General features: G+C 44.4%; 1 protein-coding gene across 2 annotated transcripts; it reads left to right on the plus strand.

The window, feature by feature from the left end:
* The first annotated feature begins 211 nt into the window (after positions 1–211).
* On the plus strand, positions 212–16758 carry PRKAR1A (protein kinase cAMP-dependent type I regulatory subunit alpha). Of its 2 annotated transcripts, XM_040081590.1 has the most exons (12): positions 237–330; positions 1307–1370; positions 3324–3502; positions 8587–8760; positions 9358–9449; positions 9622–9683; positions 10198–10244; positions 10774–10932; positions 11362–11422; positions 11687–11808; positions 12393–12474; positions 14226–16758. In XM_040081590.1, the coding sequence occupies exons 3-12, from the start codon at positions 3326–3328 to the stop codon at positions 14396–14398; spliced, it is 1149 nt and encodes a 382-aa protein (XP_039937524.1). In that variant the 5' UTR covers positions 237–330; positions 1307–1370; positions 3324–3325; the 3' UTR covers positions 14399–16758. The 2 variants fall into 2 exon arrangements, with proteins under 2 accessions (XP_039937525.1, XP_039937524.1); XM_040081591.1 differs by lacking the exon at positions 1307–1370 and having other exon boundaries at positions 212–330.
* Positions 16759–17713: the final 955 nt, after the last annotated feature.

Consider the following 17713-nt stretch of genomic DNA (forward strand, 5'->3'; position numbering starts at 1 on the left):
AGGGTTTCCCTCTCCTCTCGCCATTCCCGCTCCCCTCAGGAGATCCCGCGCCCCTCAGCAGACCACATCCCCCCCACCCCCCGCCGTTCCCGCCAGCCCCGCGCGCCTTAAAGCCGCCTGTTCCTCCCGCGCCGTTCCCCCGCCCGTGCCCGCGCCGCGCCCACCGTTGCCCCTTTAAGGTTACCGCGGCGACGGGCCCGGGCGAGAGCGAGGCGCATTGACGTCACGGCGGGCGGGGCCCGTCCGGCCGGTCGGTTTCCGGTGCCGCCGCTGCAGCGAGGCCGCGGCCGGGCCGGGACAGGCGGGGGGGTCCCGGCGGAGCCGCCGCAGGTGAGCGGGGCAAGGGCGGCGGCCGGACGGCCCCGGGGCGGCGGCGGGACCGACGCCAGGGGCGGCGAGAACCGGGCGGGACGGGCGCGGAGCGGGAGGCTGCGGCCTTGGGGCGGGGCCGGCCCGGTCCGGCTGAGGGAGCGGGGCCGGGGCCGCGGCTCCGGGGCTGCTGCGGGGGCAGCGGCGCTTTCTCGAGCCAGTGCCCGAGGGGGCCCCGCGGGCTGCGGGGCCGCGCCCGGCGGCGCTTCCGGGCCCTTGGGCCGGTTGTGCCCCCGCGGCTCCGTGTCCCCCGGCCCGGGGGTACCGGGTCGGTGCCTCCCCGGTGGCCCCGGCTCTGAAGCGGCCGCGGCCCCGCGCTGCGTGAGGGACAGGCAGGGCTGGGCTGGGCTGGGCGGGGCAGCCACGCCTTGGGGAGTTCGGGAAGGCTTTGGGAGCGTGCAGAAAAAATGATTTGTAGAAATACCGGAGTTTTCATTTTGCCCGTGATATCGCATTTCCTGCGCCGGTCTTGCCCTTCTGGCGTGGCCCGTGCCCGTGTCTGCTCACGGAGCCTGACTTGCGGGCGGTCACGGAGCCGCCGGGGTTCTCCGGGGCTCATTAATTAACGCTGACCTTCACCGTGCGGGCTGGCAAAACAAAAGGAGTAACTGGAGAACTCCTCGGCTCTTTTTCAGCCCGTGGGAAGGCCACGCTTTTGTTTATGCAACCCACAATACACGTGTATGTGTGTGTGTCCTTGAGCAGGGATTAAGTGTGACTAGAATGAAACCTGGTTGAAGTGTTGCTAATTCCATATTAACTCGAAGCCTTCTATAATCTCCAGCAGCAGAATTCTTTAGGGGCACGTTGTTCTGGTGCCTCTGTGCCCTGGGTTTTCCTGCTGCTGCCTCAGCAGGATAAAAGCCATGATGTGACTTCAGTGACTTGTCATTTCTCAAAATTGTTTTGACTTAATCCGTTTTTTCCCTTTCAAAAGCTGATCCCGGGATCAACATATCTTACTGAATATTAATAAGCTGTTGCCACACTCCCTGCACCAGGTAACTTTCTTTATATTTCATCCAAAAGTGCCCTGAGAAATTCTTTCCTGTTTCTTTATACTCTCATAGTGTTAATTTTCTTATGAAAAGAAAGGCATGAAATCTGTGTCTATGTACATGTATACATAAAAAATGTATTTTAAAGTGGTTTTATAACCTTGTGGTGGGCTCAGCTAGGCTAGATGCTAGGCACCCACCAAAACTGCTCCATCATTGCCCTCTTCATCTCAACCACAGAAGAAAAATATAAGGAAAGGCTCCTGGACTGAGATAAGGGAGAGATCACTCACTGCTTGCCATCATGGGCAAAACAGACTCTACTTAGGGAAATTGGTAATAAATTAAACTAATTAAATTTGAGTAGGATAATGACAAATAAAGCTGACTCTTACAGACATCTTCCTGGCCCTCTCCCTTCTTTCCAGCTTTAGCTTTACTCCTGATTTCCTCTACCTCCCCTCACCCCAGAGGATGGGGATTGCACTCAGTTCGTTCCGAGTTGTCTCTGCTGCTCCATCCTGCTCAGGGCGAGACTCCTCAACCCTCCCTGTGGGAGACAGTCCCCCAAGGGCTTCTCCAGTGGGAGTCCTTTCTGCAGGCTGCTCTCCAGCCTGGTTTCCCTTCCATGGTCACAGAAAACCACTCCAGAACAGGATTCCTGTGGGGTCACACTCTGCATTCCCCTGCTCCTGTGTGGGGTCTTCCACAGGCTGTGGGTGGATTTCTGCTCTCCCATGGATCTCCAGGGGCTGTGGGTGGATCTCTGCTTCCTCATGGATCTCCAGGGGCTGTGGGTGCATCTCCATGGGCTGTGGGTGAATTTCTGCTCCCCAAGGACCTCGCTGGGCTGCAGGGCACAGCTGCCTCACCGTGGGCTGTATCACAGGCTGCCAGGGAATCCACGCTCCAGGGCCTGGAGCACCTCCTGCACTGACCCTGGGGGCTGCAGGGCTGTTTTTCCCATATATTCCCCCTCCTCTACCTGGCTGAAGTAGCCATTTCTCCTCTCTCCTTAAAAGCATTGTCCCAAAGGCTCTGCCACTGTCATTGATGGGCTCAGCCTGAAACAGTGGCAGTTTCATGTTGGAGCTGTCTGGCATTGGCTCTTTTGGGCATGGAGGAAGCAGCCAGGAGCTTCTCACAGAACCCTCCTGTGACAGAATCCTCCTGTCCCCCCCGCTACCAAAATCTGTAAGTGCAAACCCAGTGGAAACAAACTGGAAAGGGGGGAAAATCTGCTTAAGAACATTTTTTGAAAGTGTCATAGCTGAAGTCTTTTAAAAACCTGGCATCATAACAGATGTTTAAAGCTGTACTCTGCATTATTTACAGTTGAAGAGGTATTTTTGGGATTGCAGTGTATCCATGAAACAAGTGATGAGGTCTGAACAGGTTTAAATTACACAGGAGCGATGCTGTAATCCATAACTTCCGTTAGCAGACTCTGCCTTGACATTTTGGCTTTGGCTTCAACCTGAACATGTTTCACTTCCGAATGCTGGTCATGCTTGGCCTCTCACATTTCCAGCTTCCACCCACCTCTCTCCTGGCCATGGTCCAGCCCCATGACCCCACACAGACCATGCAGCTCCTGACGGAGCCTCCAGTCCTACAAAATCCTCTGTTTAACAGCAGGAAGTTCAGGTGGAATCTTCCCTGACTTGGAGTACTCACAGGGCTTGAGTTGTTGAAGCTTTTTCAGCTCAACCGAATGCTTTTGCTTTTCTGCCTTTAGTTGTAGAGCCCTCAGAGTTTTGATTTCTGATTTCTTTCCCGGTGCTAAATAAGTTCACAACATTTTCTTTAGCTTAGTTACTGCTCTGGTAGGTAAAGGTGGGGTTTTTTTTTGCTATGGTATCAATAAGATAATGTAGCATAACTTTGTTTTGGGCAGTAGCTTCTTTGTTTCCAGTATTTATTTATTATTTAACCACCTCCTTCTCTTCCCTTCAGCAATGGCAGCTTCCAGCAGCAGCAGCAGCGAGGAGGAGCGGAGCCTCCGGGAATGTGAACTTTACATCCAAAAACACAACATCCAGCAGCTGCTGAAGGATTGCATCGTACAGTTATGCACAGTGAGACCCGAGAGACCCATGGGATTCATCAGAGAGTACTTTGAGAGGTTGGAGAAGGTAAAAATACAGAATGGGAGGGAAGGAGGGTGGAACAGCATTTATATTTAAACGCATCGTTGTCATTTAGGGGCTGAGCTGCAGAATTGACCGGTTTTGTTGAGTGTTTGAAATTGGAAGTGGTGCTTTTGGAAAACAGATCCTGTTTTCCAGTAGTTCGTGCACCTCTGTCATACCAAAGCCTGTAGGACAGAACCCGGGTGACCAGGAGGCTTATCCAGGTGGAATACAGGTGTGATCCCAGTTCAGTGCTTACTCATGGAAGCTGATACACAGCATGGAGCTGGAAAACTGTGGAGTTTGACCTTGCTGGGCACTGGTGAGGACATTTGGATTCTTATATTGATTTCCAGTAATGTGGGTAGAGCACAGAAGTGGTGCCAGTGGTATTATCCAGGCCTAGCTGAAGTCAAATGGAAGGGTTTGCATTCCAGATCTCTGGAAGGACGAGCCTATTCCTGCCTTCTCCTGGGAGTTCAGTGTTGGTGTCCCTCTTGTGTTTGTCCTGAGGTCCCTTTGGTGTTTTTGTTGTTGTTGGAAGCGTTCTGGGATCTTGGGGATGGAAAGCATTCAGAGTTGAAATGGTGATTTCACACTCTTCTGCCCTGTTAATTTTGTATATTGATATCTAAGCAGGTAGGAAAAGGAGCTGCCGTGGAAATGGGAAGATTAAAGGCTCGTGCAGAGGGAAGGTTGGATGCAGCTGTACTCAGAACATGGAATTAGTACATGATGCAGCTGTGACCTTGTGCAGCAGTTTGCAGGTGCTGCTCTCAGTACTTGTGTAGGGCAGTTAGATATTTACCTTATTTTTTTGTTCTAGTGTGTTACTAATTGCTGATATAAAGAAGGAGGAAATTAGCACTGGAGATCATAAATATGTCTGGTGGAAATTGTATTTTAATGGAAGTGTTCAGGATAAGTACTAGAAAATGACCAAAGGATGCAGACTACCTGCTATAGCTCATCATTTATTTGGGGAACATTTTGCTTATGAAATGAAGAGTTCTGACTTTTTTTTCTGGTGCATGTATCAGCAACAAAACAGTGAATAATGAGGTTCTTAAAAATCCCTTGTCCCTGCCTGTTACAATGACTCCTTCCCCTCCTTGGATTCTTGAGTTTTGAAGTACTGCTAGGTTGGGAATTTTAAAGCATCACCACAGGTACCTGTACACAAAATTTTACCAAGTAAACTGCATCACTGTGCTTAAAATAAATCATAAATCAAACCATATGTGGGGATATAAAATGGGATTATTTGGGGGCTTTTGTGCAGTGGATTTATGGTCAACATGCAGTATTTAGGAAGTTAATTTGTTTTTTAGCAAGATAACAAGTCCAGCTCTGAGTTTAATGACACGAATGTTGGAATTTAATAAGTTGGTGATTTTATTCTGATGCACATGGGCTCTCTGTGTTCTCGGTCAGCATACACTGAAGCTGAAAATAAAACTGGTTAGGTAATGTTTTTTTTCCCCTTAAATTGCTCTCACAGTTTTGGTCAGGGTCTTTTCTCATGGGTTCCAAGTGCCCTCTAGTGCAGCTGGAGCTACAAGTGAAGCTGGAGCATTTTTTTCTTGCCTCCTAGGATTTAAAACGTGCTGCAGCCACCTCTGGGTGGTTTCCCTGCTCAGCCTGGTACATTGCATTAGCCAGGTAACGCGGTACCCCAGAGCTGTGAGCATCCTGTGCTGGGCAGGAAACTCCTGACACCCTTCTCTGGAGAGCACAAATGCTCAGTAACGTAATTAACCAACTCCAGCCCAGTCCTCAGCTCTGCTGCAGCAAAAATGCCTGAAACTCGCTCTGCTTCACCTCCCAAAATCCTGTCCTTTGCCTCTGTAATAAAGCAGAGCAACTTTTCAATGTGCTTTCTAAATTCTCCTCTCTGACTGTGTCTCACTTCAGATTTTTTTATGAGACGGATTTTTGAAGGAACACCATTGAAAACTGAAGTGAGCTTGCTATTTTCTCTCTCATTCTCTTGACAAGTCATCTCTTCCACTGCACACAAACAGAACTGATTCACTGGCATGTTATTAAAATATGTTGAAGAAATTTAAACATGCTTTAGAATTTCTGCTCAGAAACATGGAAATTGCTGCCTCCGAGGTGGTTACAGCTACTATAGGAATTCAAATGTCCTCCTCTGGGTTCTGAAAGCTATTAGATGAATCTAATTACTACTCATTGATTGTATAAATGGTTTTATTTGATCTGTTTGTGGTGTGCTAAGGCCTCTGTTCTCTTTGCTGTGCAAACATGTCTGGTAATACCAATACCTGCTAAAAGCTGTAACAGCTCTCCAGCACTGGGCTGGGCTGTGTAATGCAGCTTGAGCTGTGGAAATTTATTGTCAGGATCATTATTGCAACGTGTCAGATGAATGCTGGCTGATGGACACGACTGTGCTCTGGAATAAGTGCATGCTTGAAATACTGTGTGTGATGCAGTGATGTGCACATCAGGCTTTACAGAAAGCAGGAATTAGTGTGATGGACATGTAGTCAGTGTCCCTGTTCCTCACCACCTGCCCTGCTCAGATATCCAAATATTTTCCCATTTTCCTAAGTGTTTCATTTGCAAAAGAAGCTACTTTAGGAGGATATACTGTGCAATTGCGAATTTATGGCAGAGCTTTTTTAAAAATGCTTTTATAGCTTCTGAATGTTTAAATTTTTAAAACATTATATAAATTAAATACTAATTAACCAGAAGAAGTTGTGACTGTGTCTGGTGCAATGGCAATTAGCAGTGTACACCATAACTCTGAAATTGTGAGGGTCTTCTTCAGAAGCTGATAGACTTAAAGCTGAGTGTGTGAAGTGTCATCTCTTCAGTATGGCTTGTAATAATTGAAATGGACTTGATAAACATTTGTTATTTGTCAGGAAAAGTGAGGCTTGCAGTTCTTGACTGACACTGAAAACTGAACTGCCTCATCAGCTGAAAGACCAGGATCAACACTTAGATGTAATAAATAGATGACTTTATTCCTAAACCTTTCTCAAATCCTGGGAATGTTAGTACTGATGAGTACAGAGCAATCTGAGTGTCTTCATCCATTATATGTTTAACGTGAGGATCTTGTAGACTTGAACCAACACATTTTCCTCATAAACACTGGCTAAATCCAAGGGTGTCTGAGAATAACCACTGCCACTCTTTCTTGAGGTCCTACTGTGATTTTTCTCCGATCTATTGGTTTAATAAATGGGGTTTAGTGTCAGAATTTGTAAAAGGTATCTATCAAAAAGATGAAAGCTGAGATTGTAGGATGTCATGGCACAGGGCTGTCTGGCTGTGTGTAATATGAATATCTGGAGATTGCTGGTTTAGTTGACATAGTGGTGTTTGGAGTTAAAGATCTTGGAGGTCTTTTGTAACCTCATTCTTTGGTTCTGTTCTCTGATTTGTCTCAGGGGAATCTTCTTGGTGAGTGTGTGTATGGACTATTTAGAATAACTGGTGTATTTTCAATTAATACATTATTTTACCCACCTATAACTTGTTTCTGTGTCCATCCCCTACCTTACTATACTTAAAAAAAAAAAAAGTTAATATTAAATTTTGGGTCAGACAGAAGTTACCAGTTATATTTTTTTGTGTTAATGCAGTTTCCTTCTCCCAGAGTGGGACATTGCCCTGAGGAGTCTCTTGAAAAGAGTGTTTTGATAACAGCTCCCTCACTAGAAGCTGCTGAAGTGCTTCAGTTTCTGATCACAATATTTAATATTTTATGTGATACTGGAGAAAACCCAGCAGCTGGTGTTCACTTATTTAAAAAGTGTCTTTTTTAATGGGTTAGGCATTTTGTATGTGAACAAACATGTTCTGTGGTTGATGGTGAGGCAGTTTACACCAAACACTTATTACTGCTCAGGCTATTTTTATTTCATCTCTGTTGAGACTTGTTCCTCTAAAATCAGAGGACAGAAAGGAGTTTTAAATACATTTTGCTGCCATGGCTGGGAAATGTGGCACCATTTTATCAATGGGCAAAGAGCAGGAAGTGAAACGTGAGGCGGTGGAGCTCCTTGGCTCTGGGAGAGGGGGCTGGAAGCTCCCAGGAATGGTTATCTCATGGCCCTTCCCTCGGGCTGGTGTTGTCATCCACAGCCTCAGTGCCCAGCTGGGATCAAGGACACAGGGACAAACCCAGCTTTTACAGGGGCTGGAGCTCTGGGAGAACAGATGAGGCCTTGTTCTTTTACAGAATGTCCCAAACCCCCGTTTCCTAATGCTGGGAAAGTCATTGGAGCTGTTATGATGTCAACGCTCTGGCTCCAGGGTTGGCTGTTTTGTTTGTAATCTGATTTTAGTTGATTGAGATGAATCTTTCAAAGAATCAAATTGCTGCGTGTCAAGTTAATTAGGATTTGTGTTGTTGTCAGTACCCTGGTCTTCTACAGTATCACTACAACACAATAAGTAACTGAGGGAAATAAGGAAAACAAGTAACCTTGTACAAGGTTTGCTTGTGGTTTGCATTAAAAAAAAATCCCCCTTTGGCCTCCAGCATCCTTCCTCCAGCTCTTTTGAAAGCAGTGTTCATGTTTCTTTCTCCTAAAATAAATGTTGGTTAATGAGTATCAAGTTGGTCCATGACTCGGCCTCTTTCAAAGGCTTCTCGTGTAACACGGATTTCTGAGGAATTGCTCCTCTGTCTTTCAGCCCCCAAAAGGCTTTAACACCTCGCAGCCCAGGGGAGGAACTGGGGGTTTGCAGCTGGGAAAGCGCCTTCAGCATCTGAGGAACGTCCTCATCACCTGTTGAACACGCTGGCAGAAACCAGAATCCACTTGTTCACACTAATAGCTTAATAAATGCAGGATAACTCAATAAAATAAACACCATTGTGATGGGACTGGTAGGAATGAAAGGCACATCTACTGCATGCTTGAAAGGCCTTTGATCTCACATGCTGCAGTCTCCTGTTTGCCTTAATGTGGGAATAATGGGACACAGGAAGCTCCCTGGTGTTGGCAGGCTGGGCTGGAACATGATACATGGCTGCTTTTTTTTTTTTTTTCCCCTCCCTTTGGATTATGTGACACAAACGCTTCTTCCTTCCTGTTTAGGAGGAAACAAAGCAGTTGTTGAATCAGCTGAAGTCTGGTTCTCGCTCCGACTCCCGGGAGGATGAGATCTCCCCTCCTCCTCCCCTCAACCCTGTGGTTAAATATCGATCACGACGTGGGGCCATCAGTGCAGAAGTCTACACAGAAGAGGATGCTGCTTCTTATGTTAGAAAGGTGCTCTGACTCTTAAACCTTGCTCAAAATTACATCCACAATCTGAGAGTTTATCTGAAACCCCCTTCTATCCAGAGCATTGAAAAACACCAAGCTCCTGGAGCCTGCTGTAAAAAGCAGACCTGTGTGCATGGCTGTTTAACTGAGGACAGAACAACCTATCATGCAATTAAACCGTTCATGCATTACTTAGACCTGTTCCCTTTGAAGTCATGCATATTTAGATATATTATATATGATGTGCTTCCAGTTATTTGGCAGCTGCAACAACATTTGGCCTAATGGCAGAGCAGGCTTGCTGCTGTTCCCAGGAAAACATAGGTTGAACAGATATTTGTCCTCTTGTAAAAAAACCTTACAAACTGAGCATGGAATTATGCTTCTCAGTTGCATAAAATAATACAAGATTATATTTTCCTTGTGTTCAAACTGTCTGTAAACATTGACTATATTTGGGGTTGTATTTATAGCGCTTGAAAGAAAATGGAAAAACTCAGCCAGTGTTTTGTAGCAATTTAAGTTGTTTATTTACCATAGGGAATGCAGAAATTTTTCATGGCAAAAATTAACCATTTGCTTTCTCTGACTCTCTCCTAGGTTATTCCAAAAGATTATAAAACCATGGCTGCTTTGGCAAAAGCGATTGAGAAGAACGTGCTGTTTACCCATCTTGATGATAATGAAAGGAGGTAGGAGGAAATCTTTGTGGGGTTAAGGATTGTGGAAGTGCAGACTTCAGAAGAACTAAATGTGTCACAAATCTGCAGTGGTCACAGAGCTGCGGGAGCAGCATTGATGGTTTGGGTGCAGATGTGTGGAGTTGTGCAGGTTTTTGTCTGATTCTGGTGTCCTCTCCTTCAGTGACATCTTCGATGCGATGTTCCCCGTCACTTACATTGCAGGAGAGACTGTCATCCAGCAAGGCAAGTGACAGTGTTTGCTCTGGGGAATCGTTTGGGGATGGGGAGCTGGCTCTGGTCCAGTGCTCTTAGTTTGTGTTTATATTTTAATATAAAAGCAGGGTCACCACAGCCACACAGTTTCTTGTGTTCCCTGAAGCGCTTCATATTTAAGTGAGGAGTCATAGCCACTGGAGGAGAATGTGGCTTCCTTGAAAAGATTATCTGTTGGGAATATTGTCCTTTGATGACAATATTATGTCATCAACATTATGTAGAAATGTTATGTCAGGTTATGGATCTGGTTGGCCTTTCCAGTAATCCTGGAATTGCTGCTGTTTCCTGGGAACCAGTAGATGTCCCCTTTCGTGGGGCTGAGAGGAGTGTGAAATCAGCAAAATGTGATGTTTCACCCTGCAAACTGTGCAAAAATTTGTCAACCCTGTTGGACTTGAAACATTAAAGTTGGCAGAGATGCCAACAGTTCTTAGTATATTCAGTTTAGTGTATATTCAATTTTTTTTTTCCTCTGCTTTAGGTGATGAAGGTGATAACTTCTACGTTGTTGATCAAGGAGAAATGGATGTAAGCATTCCTGGTAGTTTATTAATGATATGTTCATTCCTAGCAGAAGAATACTCTGGTATTTGTAGGCCTCTTCTATAGACCCTGCCTTTAGCAGCTTTTCTCATTTTAGGTTCTTACTTATAGAAGTTTGCTTTGCTCCTCAACAGCTCAGTCTGGCTGCACAGACCGAGTTTCAAAACGAATGATTTGGACACAATACCAATGTTTTAGGCGTGCAGGGTGGAGTTGAGTTGTGGGGCAGGCTTTAAGAACAACCAGATTTCTTATTTTCCAGCCCAGCTCATTCATAGCTCTTTATGACACAGACCTTGCTGAGATGTAATTTCCCAGCAGCCTGTGTGTGTAGAGTCTGTGCAGGAGGTGGAGAAGAGAATCCCTTTGTCACTGAAAATACAAATTGTGCTGGGGTTGGAAGCGTTGGTAAAACCCCGAAATGATCAACCTTAGTACAGATGTGAGAATTTCCTTTTACTCCCAAGGGAACAGAGGGCAGCTGAGGTGTGTCTGACCACGCTCTGCCTTCCAGGTTTACGTGAACAGTGAGTGGGCCACCAGCGTGGGCGAGGGTGGGAGCTTCGGAGAGCTCGCCCTCATCTACGGCACCCCCCGAGCTGCCACCGTCAAAGCCAAGACCAACGTCAAGTTGTGGGGCATTGACAGGGACAGCTACAGAAGGATCCTGATGGCAAGTATCCCTCCAAACCTGGATTTATGCTTTGGGGGTCGTGGATCCTGGGTATATGTCCTTGTGCCTGTGCTTTACTGGAGTTATTTATTCTAGATCCTGCTGTCTCTTCAGTAATTAGAAAGCTGATTACTCAACGCGCATCTCTCAGGCACAATGCAAGGGGGAATCTTGCATTAGTGAGCAAAACAATATCAGTAGTAAACTGAGCTGAGAGTTTAATAAGGCTGCAATAAATGCTGAGTACTTTAGGAATGTTGCTCAACAGGAATATTACTGAGAGAACTCAATTTCAAAACATTTCATCTTGTGGGTTTGGGGTCTGTGAGACAGAACACTGTGTGCCTGGTTAAATTTGTTTGTGTCTGGAGTTTTATTTAGAGAAGAAAGAAAACTTACTTTGTGTCCTTTTTTTTTTTTTTTTCATAGGGAAATACTTTGAGAAAGAGAAATATGTATGAGAAATTCCTTAGTAAAGTATCTATATTGGGTAAGTGAGAAGATTTTTGTTCTGGAGTGGAATCAACTGCCACATTGCAATGAAGCTGTTGCCCAGCATTATGATGATTACCGGCTGTTGTGGTAATTTATCACAACTGCTTCTCTGCATCAGAATAACTCTAATTCAGGTCTCAATCACTGATGCACAAATGCAGCCAGAAATACACTGACCTCTGTATAAATACAGAGCAAAAGGTGAAATTGGTGCCCTGAGAGGACGCTCCAGTAATGAAGTGAATTCTTAACTCCGTAGAATCTCTGGACAAGTGGGAACGTCTCACTGTGGCTGATGCCTTGGAACCGGTACAGTTTGAGGATGGGCAGAAGATTGTGGTCCAGGGAGAGCCAGGAGACGAGTTCTTCATTATCTTGGAGGTATGTAAGCTCAAAATTAAAAGCTCAGAACTTTTTTTTATTGTGTCCCTAAGCAGGCATTTGGAGAGCAACAAAACACATGAATGTACTTCCAGAAAATCTCCAAAGAAACATCACCTTGCTGGACATGCAGTAATTTGGATTTTGTTCTGCTCATTTCACAAATGATACTTTTAGGAAAAAAACCCCAAATTTCTGACTGAAAGCAGTTTATTTTTTTGAGAGTACAGACCTGTCCTAGACAGCTGGTAATGCCTTAGTAGTATTGTCTTCTCTAAGGTGTTTTGGGGTTTTTTTTCTGGGTTTTTTGCTAGTCATACTATAATATTCCTACTGTTATGAGAAAAACCAGGAAGAAGTCACTGCTGTGGATATGTAAATGTTCAAGGTGTTTTATGCTTAGAGAGGAGAGGAGCAGTAGTTTTTATACAGCAGTTAGGTGAACTGTGCAAGAACTGTGAAGTGGTTTTTTTAACTGAAGCATCATAACAGTTATTTCTGCAAAGCAGCTGATTCTGTGTGAAATTCAGTGTTTGGAGTGATGTTGGAAATTCCAGTTGTTTGACTGCTGTCATTTATTGAAGGGCACAGCTGCAGTGTTACAGCGCCGGTCAGAAAACGAGGAATTTGTTGAAGTGGGCAGACTGGGACCTTCTGATTACTTTGGTGAGTTATGTTGTGACAACTGTGGCTGCAGACAGCGCTGTCGCCATTTTGTCTGTGCTGTGTCAATGGTAGAGATGAGATGGATTTGCTTAATTACTGTTTTGGACTCCTGGGGTGAGTATCAGAGTCACTCAGGTGTGCACACAGGCTGTGATCCTTCCACACTTTACTGTAAAAGATGATTTTGCCTGACCTCCCTGCCCTGAGCAGAGCTAAATTTGAAATTGCATCATATTCCCCAGGGCTGTGTCCAGTTGAGTTTCCTGTGTCTCCAGGGATGGAGATCTGACAGCCTCTCTGGGCAGTTTCTTTCTCTGTCTAACCAGCCTTGCTGTGGAGAGGTTTTTTTCCATCATGCCTGACAAGAATTTCCTGTTCTGCAGCCTGTTGCTTTTTCTCTGTCTTTCCCTCTGCAGCCTGGGTTTGTCTTTGTAGTCACTCATTACACAGCTGAAGACAGCAGTAAGATAAGAAAATTCCTTCCTTGGCCTTCTGTTCTCTAGGTCAGAAAGGAACCTGGTCAGAACCTGCTGTTTAATGGTTACATACAGCCCTTTCCCTCTCAAAACCCCCTACATTTTCCTCATGTTTTAGGTAGTTCTCTTTCCTCTTGCTAAAACCTTTTGGTTGTCCAGGTTTTCAGCTCTGTAGATGATGTAAGCAGCAAATCCTCTGTTGCAAGGCCTGAACTGGGATGGACTGGAGTGCCTGGGCTCTGCCCAAAGGCCTGCTGGGCTCAGGATCTAGGACTAGACTTCATTCTATGTCATTTCATATTTTCTAATATTTCCCTCTGTGTTCTCTTGAGTTTTCCCACTCTGAAACTAAACATTATCACAGTCATTGTGTTCAGGTGCTGCAGACCTTCAGGGGTTTAACTCTCCTTATTCTTTATCTTTTGGAGCTGCTCCTGGAGTTTCAGGAGTTTTAATTGGGCACAGAGGAAAAGTTTTCCTCATTTCTTTTGAACATCCCTTCTGATAATGCAAGCAGAAATGTTCTCCAAGGGACACCGAGTTCTCTCCTCAGTCCTGAGCATGGAAAGAACTCCAGTCCAAAACCAAGCAAACAAAACCCCAGAGTTGCTGCTGTGGTTTCTTCCATTCTTGCTGTAGGAAGGTTAGGGGTTGTTTCTGTTGCTGATAGCAGGGGCTTGTTGAAAACTCCATTTCCAAATATGTTGTTCAGCAGTTGAAATAAAACTTTTGGTATGTTTGTGCAAAACTTGAAAGAAATGGGGATCCAGTGGGACTTGAAAATGCTCATTTTCCACAGTCCCATGACAAAGTCAGAGTCTTGATTCTGGCCAGCCAGTAATGGGTCAAACGCTTCTGCCTGGTGCATGATTGTTTTATCTGTTTGTTTACCTCAAAACCGTGCTCTTGTTGTCCTGAGTTTCCTAGAAACACCAGAACTGAGCAGTACTATTTGAAAAATAATTACTTGTTGGCTAGGAAAATTACACGGTGAATTGAAACATTACCTTTCCTCGAACACACACAGCATTGAAAAATTTTTTATGTTTTTTTTTTTCAGGGAGACTTGAATGTGGGCAGTTTTTTTAATAACAAAATCATCAAGCAAGCTTTATTTTTTTTAAGCAGTTGCTTTTTATTTAATTACGAGGTACTTGTTCCGAGCGGCGCTGGAGCCTGAGTTACCTTCTCTGCAATTTAAAGTGGAGAAGGGTCATTTCTTTGCCTCTTTTTCCCATTGATTGGTAACTCTGTTCCCTGTTTCTGCTGTCCCAGGTGAGATTGCTCTGCTGATGAACCGTCCTCGTGCTGCCACCGTCGTGGCTCGTGGCCCCTTGAAATGTGTGAAGCTGGACCGGCCCCGGTTCGAGCGCGTGCTGGGGCCCTGCTCGGATATCCTCAAGAGGAACATCCAGCAGTACAACAGTTTTGTATCACTGTCTGTCTGAAACCTTCCTCCCTGTCCAAGCCATGCTTCACCAATGCAGACTGCTTTCTTCCCCTTGTGCAGAGCCACATCGCCACCGGCATTTGCAGCTTCCTGTCCGGTTAAAAAAAAAAAAAAAAGAGAAAAAAAAAAGAGGAAAAAAAAAAAAGGAAAAAGAAAAAAATAAACTGCTTATCATGGCACTGTCATTAATTTAGAGCATATTATTTCTGTGCTCTCTGTCCCATTAAATTAATAGAAAAAGTTCAATGGAGACATTTGCTTCTCTCTGTGCACCGGTGTCCAACTCAGGCCAGTGCAGCCTTGCTTCAGCGAGGGAGAGAGCTCCTGGCACCACGCCATTGCCATAGAGGGAGGAGGTGACGGTAAAAGGCAGGGAAAAAAAAGTTCTTTCAAAGGTGTTTCTCAAATTATTGGACAGATTTTAAGGCTGTGGTCATCACCTGCTGTATTTCTTTCCACATGAGAGCTACCCTTGTAATTGAGCTTCTCGGGGCTTGGGGTTTTCTGCATTTCGTTTTCATTTTCTGGGTACTGTAATCCTAGGTTCAATCGTGAGGCATCAGCTGCTAAGAAAGCCACAGTTGGAATTTGCCAGTATAATTGTTCCTGTGTCTGCTGGTTTAAGATTGCTTAGTTCTGTTCTTGTCAAGTGTAAATCAAAAGCTTTCCAGGTTAATAGTTCTGGTGAACTCCTGCAGTTGTCGATCCATTTGCTGACTTGCCGCAACTGATCTCTTTCACTTGTTCTTTCTCCAGCCATAGATTTGCCATTTAAAACTCTTCCTGTTCCAAGTGGCAGGAACCAAATGCTACATGAAATGCCTGACTTTGGTCTCTAGTACATGGATGGGTGTAAGAATGGTGCGGCTGTCCAGCTGTTAGTGCTCTTGGAGTGCTTAGATTGGTGTAGAAGTCGAAAGCAAACATTTGATTTTCCCTGTGAATTGTTCTGTTAATCCTCAGTTGACTTAAAAAAATCACCATGATTCCCTTTGCTACCAGGGAAAATAAATGCTGAGTGTTTTGGCCAGGATCAGTTGCAGGTGACAAGATTGCTGGTCTGTAAAGCTCCATTATTCTTGAAAAACTGAATGTTTGAACTTTCCTGCAACACTCGGTTGTTGTTTTAGAGCTGTCAGTTCATCATTTTAAAAATGGTTCACTATGAATCTACTTCAAAGCCAAAAGGTGCATTCTCTTCTCTTGCTTGTGGAATTTCCACCGCACTCATTTCATCCTTTTCTTTTTTTTTTCCCCCCAAGTTCAGTCTGTTGCGGAGTCTTAAATGTATTTCAGTATTTCCCAGCTTTGTGTTCCATTACTCTGTGCTCACCAAGACTTCCCAAAAGTTTTTACTGAATTCCACGGTTCAATAATTGTAGGCAATTTTTAAGGTTTCCTTTAAACTGTAATTTATATCAAGTAGCATAGGTTTGTATTTGGGAGTGACAGCAAGCAGTTTGGCATTTGTTGTGCAACTACTTTAACGATGGAGCCCTCGTTTTATTTCCTTTCTGAGGTGGAGTGGATGCAAATCCAGCGTTTTCCCAGGCATGGAGAGAATCAGGAGGAGTCTGCTAATTGATGCAGAATAATTCTGAAGGTTATCAAGCCTTTACAAAAGGTTTCAGGGTATTTCTGAAACTGAAATCCCACCAAGGGGATTGAGATGCTTGTGGTTTGAGTTCTCTGTTCAAGAAATGTTGAATAGAGGATTTCTGCCAGAGTCCTTAAGGAATGAGCAAATGCTACCTTTTTTTGCTTCTTTTTTTTTTCCTTCCTTTTTGTTGTTGGTTTTTTTTTTTTTTAGTAAAACTTTTTTCTTAAGTTTTGACTCTGCAGGTTTTTTTCTTCATATGTGTTCTTTGTGTTATATTAAAGCACCAAAAACTGTGTAAACCAGTTAAAGCTCCACAAAAAAAATGCACATTTTTTTAATATAAGGCTTTCTAATCAAGTTTCACTACTGCATCTTTTTAGCTTGCTGTTTACTCCCTTTTGTAGTTTTACCTACAAGATTTTAAGATAAATCAGCTAAGTCTGAGTTAAATATTAAACACAGTTATAGCTTTACCTTTGTGTGCAATTTCAATATGTTTGAAACCACAATTGGCATAGTTTTGCCTTAGCTAACATTCAGGGCTTTAGAAGTAATTTTTTGCTAGTCTATCTTCAGCAAATTGATGAAGTCTATTGCCCTAGGAAGCTATAGTCAACCAGAGGACCATTTTTGTATTGTTACCTGACTCTATAAGTCTGATTTACTGTATGTGCTAATATATTATATTATATTCCTTTTGTTATAGATTGTCCTAATGGCAGGTAAAGCAATAAAATGATTTAAATTCTTAAATGCAATCAGCCTCTTTTATTTTATTCCCTGCCCCTGCATCTTCTTTTCCTTTGGCTTTAGAGGACGTGTTGTGAATGAGGCAGCAGAAAATAAGCAGCTTAATGGATTAAGCTTGGTGTAAACTCCAGAGGGGTGAGTTCAGGTCCTGGCTTCACCCTGGAGCCTGGGGAGAGCTTGGTCTCCACGTGCCAGCCTGGGAATTCCATCTGCAGTTCTGTGTCCTGTTTAGTTCCTGGCAACACCTGTCCCAAGGTGTTCATTCCCAGCCCAGCCATGATTTTTGGAGCTCAGGAGTTTTTCTGAGCTGGCTGCTCCCGTCTCTGCAACCCCTTAATGAGCCTGTGGTGGATAATCATGAATAAGCTGTGGTGGGAAATGGAAGAGGGGGATTTTCAACTGTGATAAAGTAGGAAAAAAATTGAAGAGTGACCTGAAGCAGCTCAGACTTGGATGAGTTTTACACCCAGTTCCAAGAAAGCTGACCCACTTTGAAGGTCCAGCGAAAATGTGTCTGTCATGTAAAGGAGAATAAAAGTAAGAATGTACCAGCCATTTAAATATCTGTGGGTTAGTTTCCTTCACCCTGCCCTCCCTTTCCCAGTCCCCTCCACTGAAAACAACCAGGCTGAAACCAGAACTTTCGTTACCTAAAGTGAAACTTTAAACCCTCCACGTCCAGCCTTATAACCGTAAACACATACTTTATAACCGCGACTTTAATTCAAGCTTATCTCCTGTTGCCATGTGCTTCCTGTTGAAGCAGCAGCCACCGTTCCAGGACAAACGATGGGATTAATTCTGGGTTTGTCCTGAGCACAAAAAGCCACCGGTAGAGGGAGATAAAACTTTGGGAATTCGTTGTCCTGGACAGAAATAACCAAGAGAGCAAACATGCTGAGAGGGAGTCAAATCCTCTTACTTTCATCTGTTCTCTATCCACAAGAGTAAAAAGGTCAAGAA

The sequence above is a fragment of the Hirundo rustica genome, chromosome 18, assembly GCF_015227805.2.
Source record: "Hirundo rustica isolate bHirRus1 chromosome 18, bHirRus1.pri.v3, whole genome shotgun sequence".
Taxonomy (NCBI): Eukaryota; Metazoa; Chordata; class Aves; order Passeriformes; family Hirundinidae; genus Hirundo; species Hirundo rustica.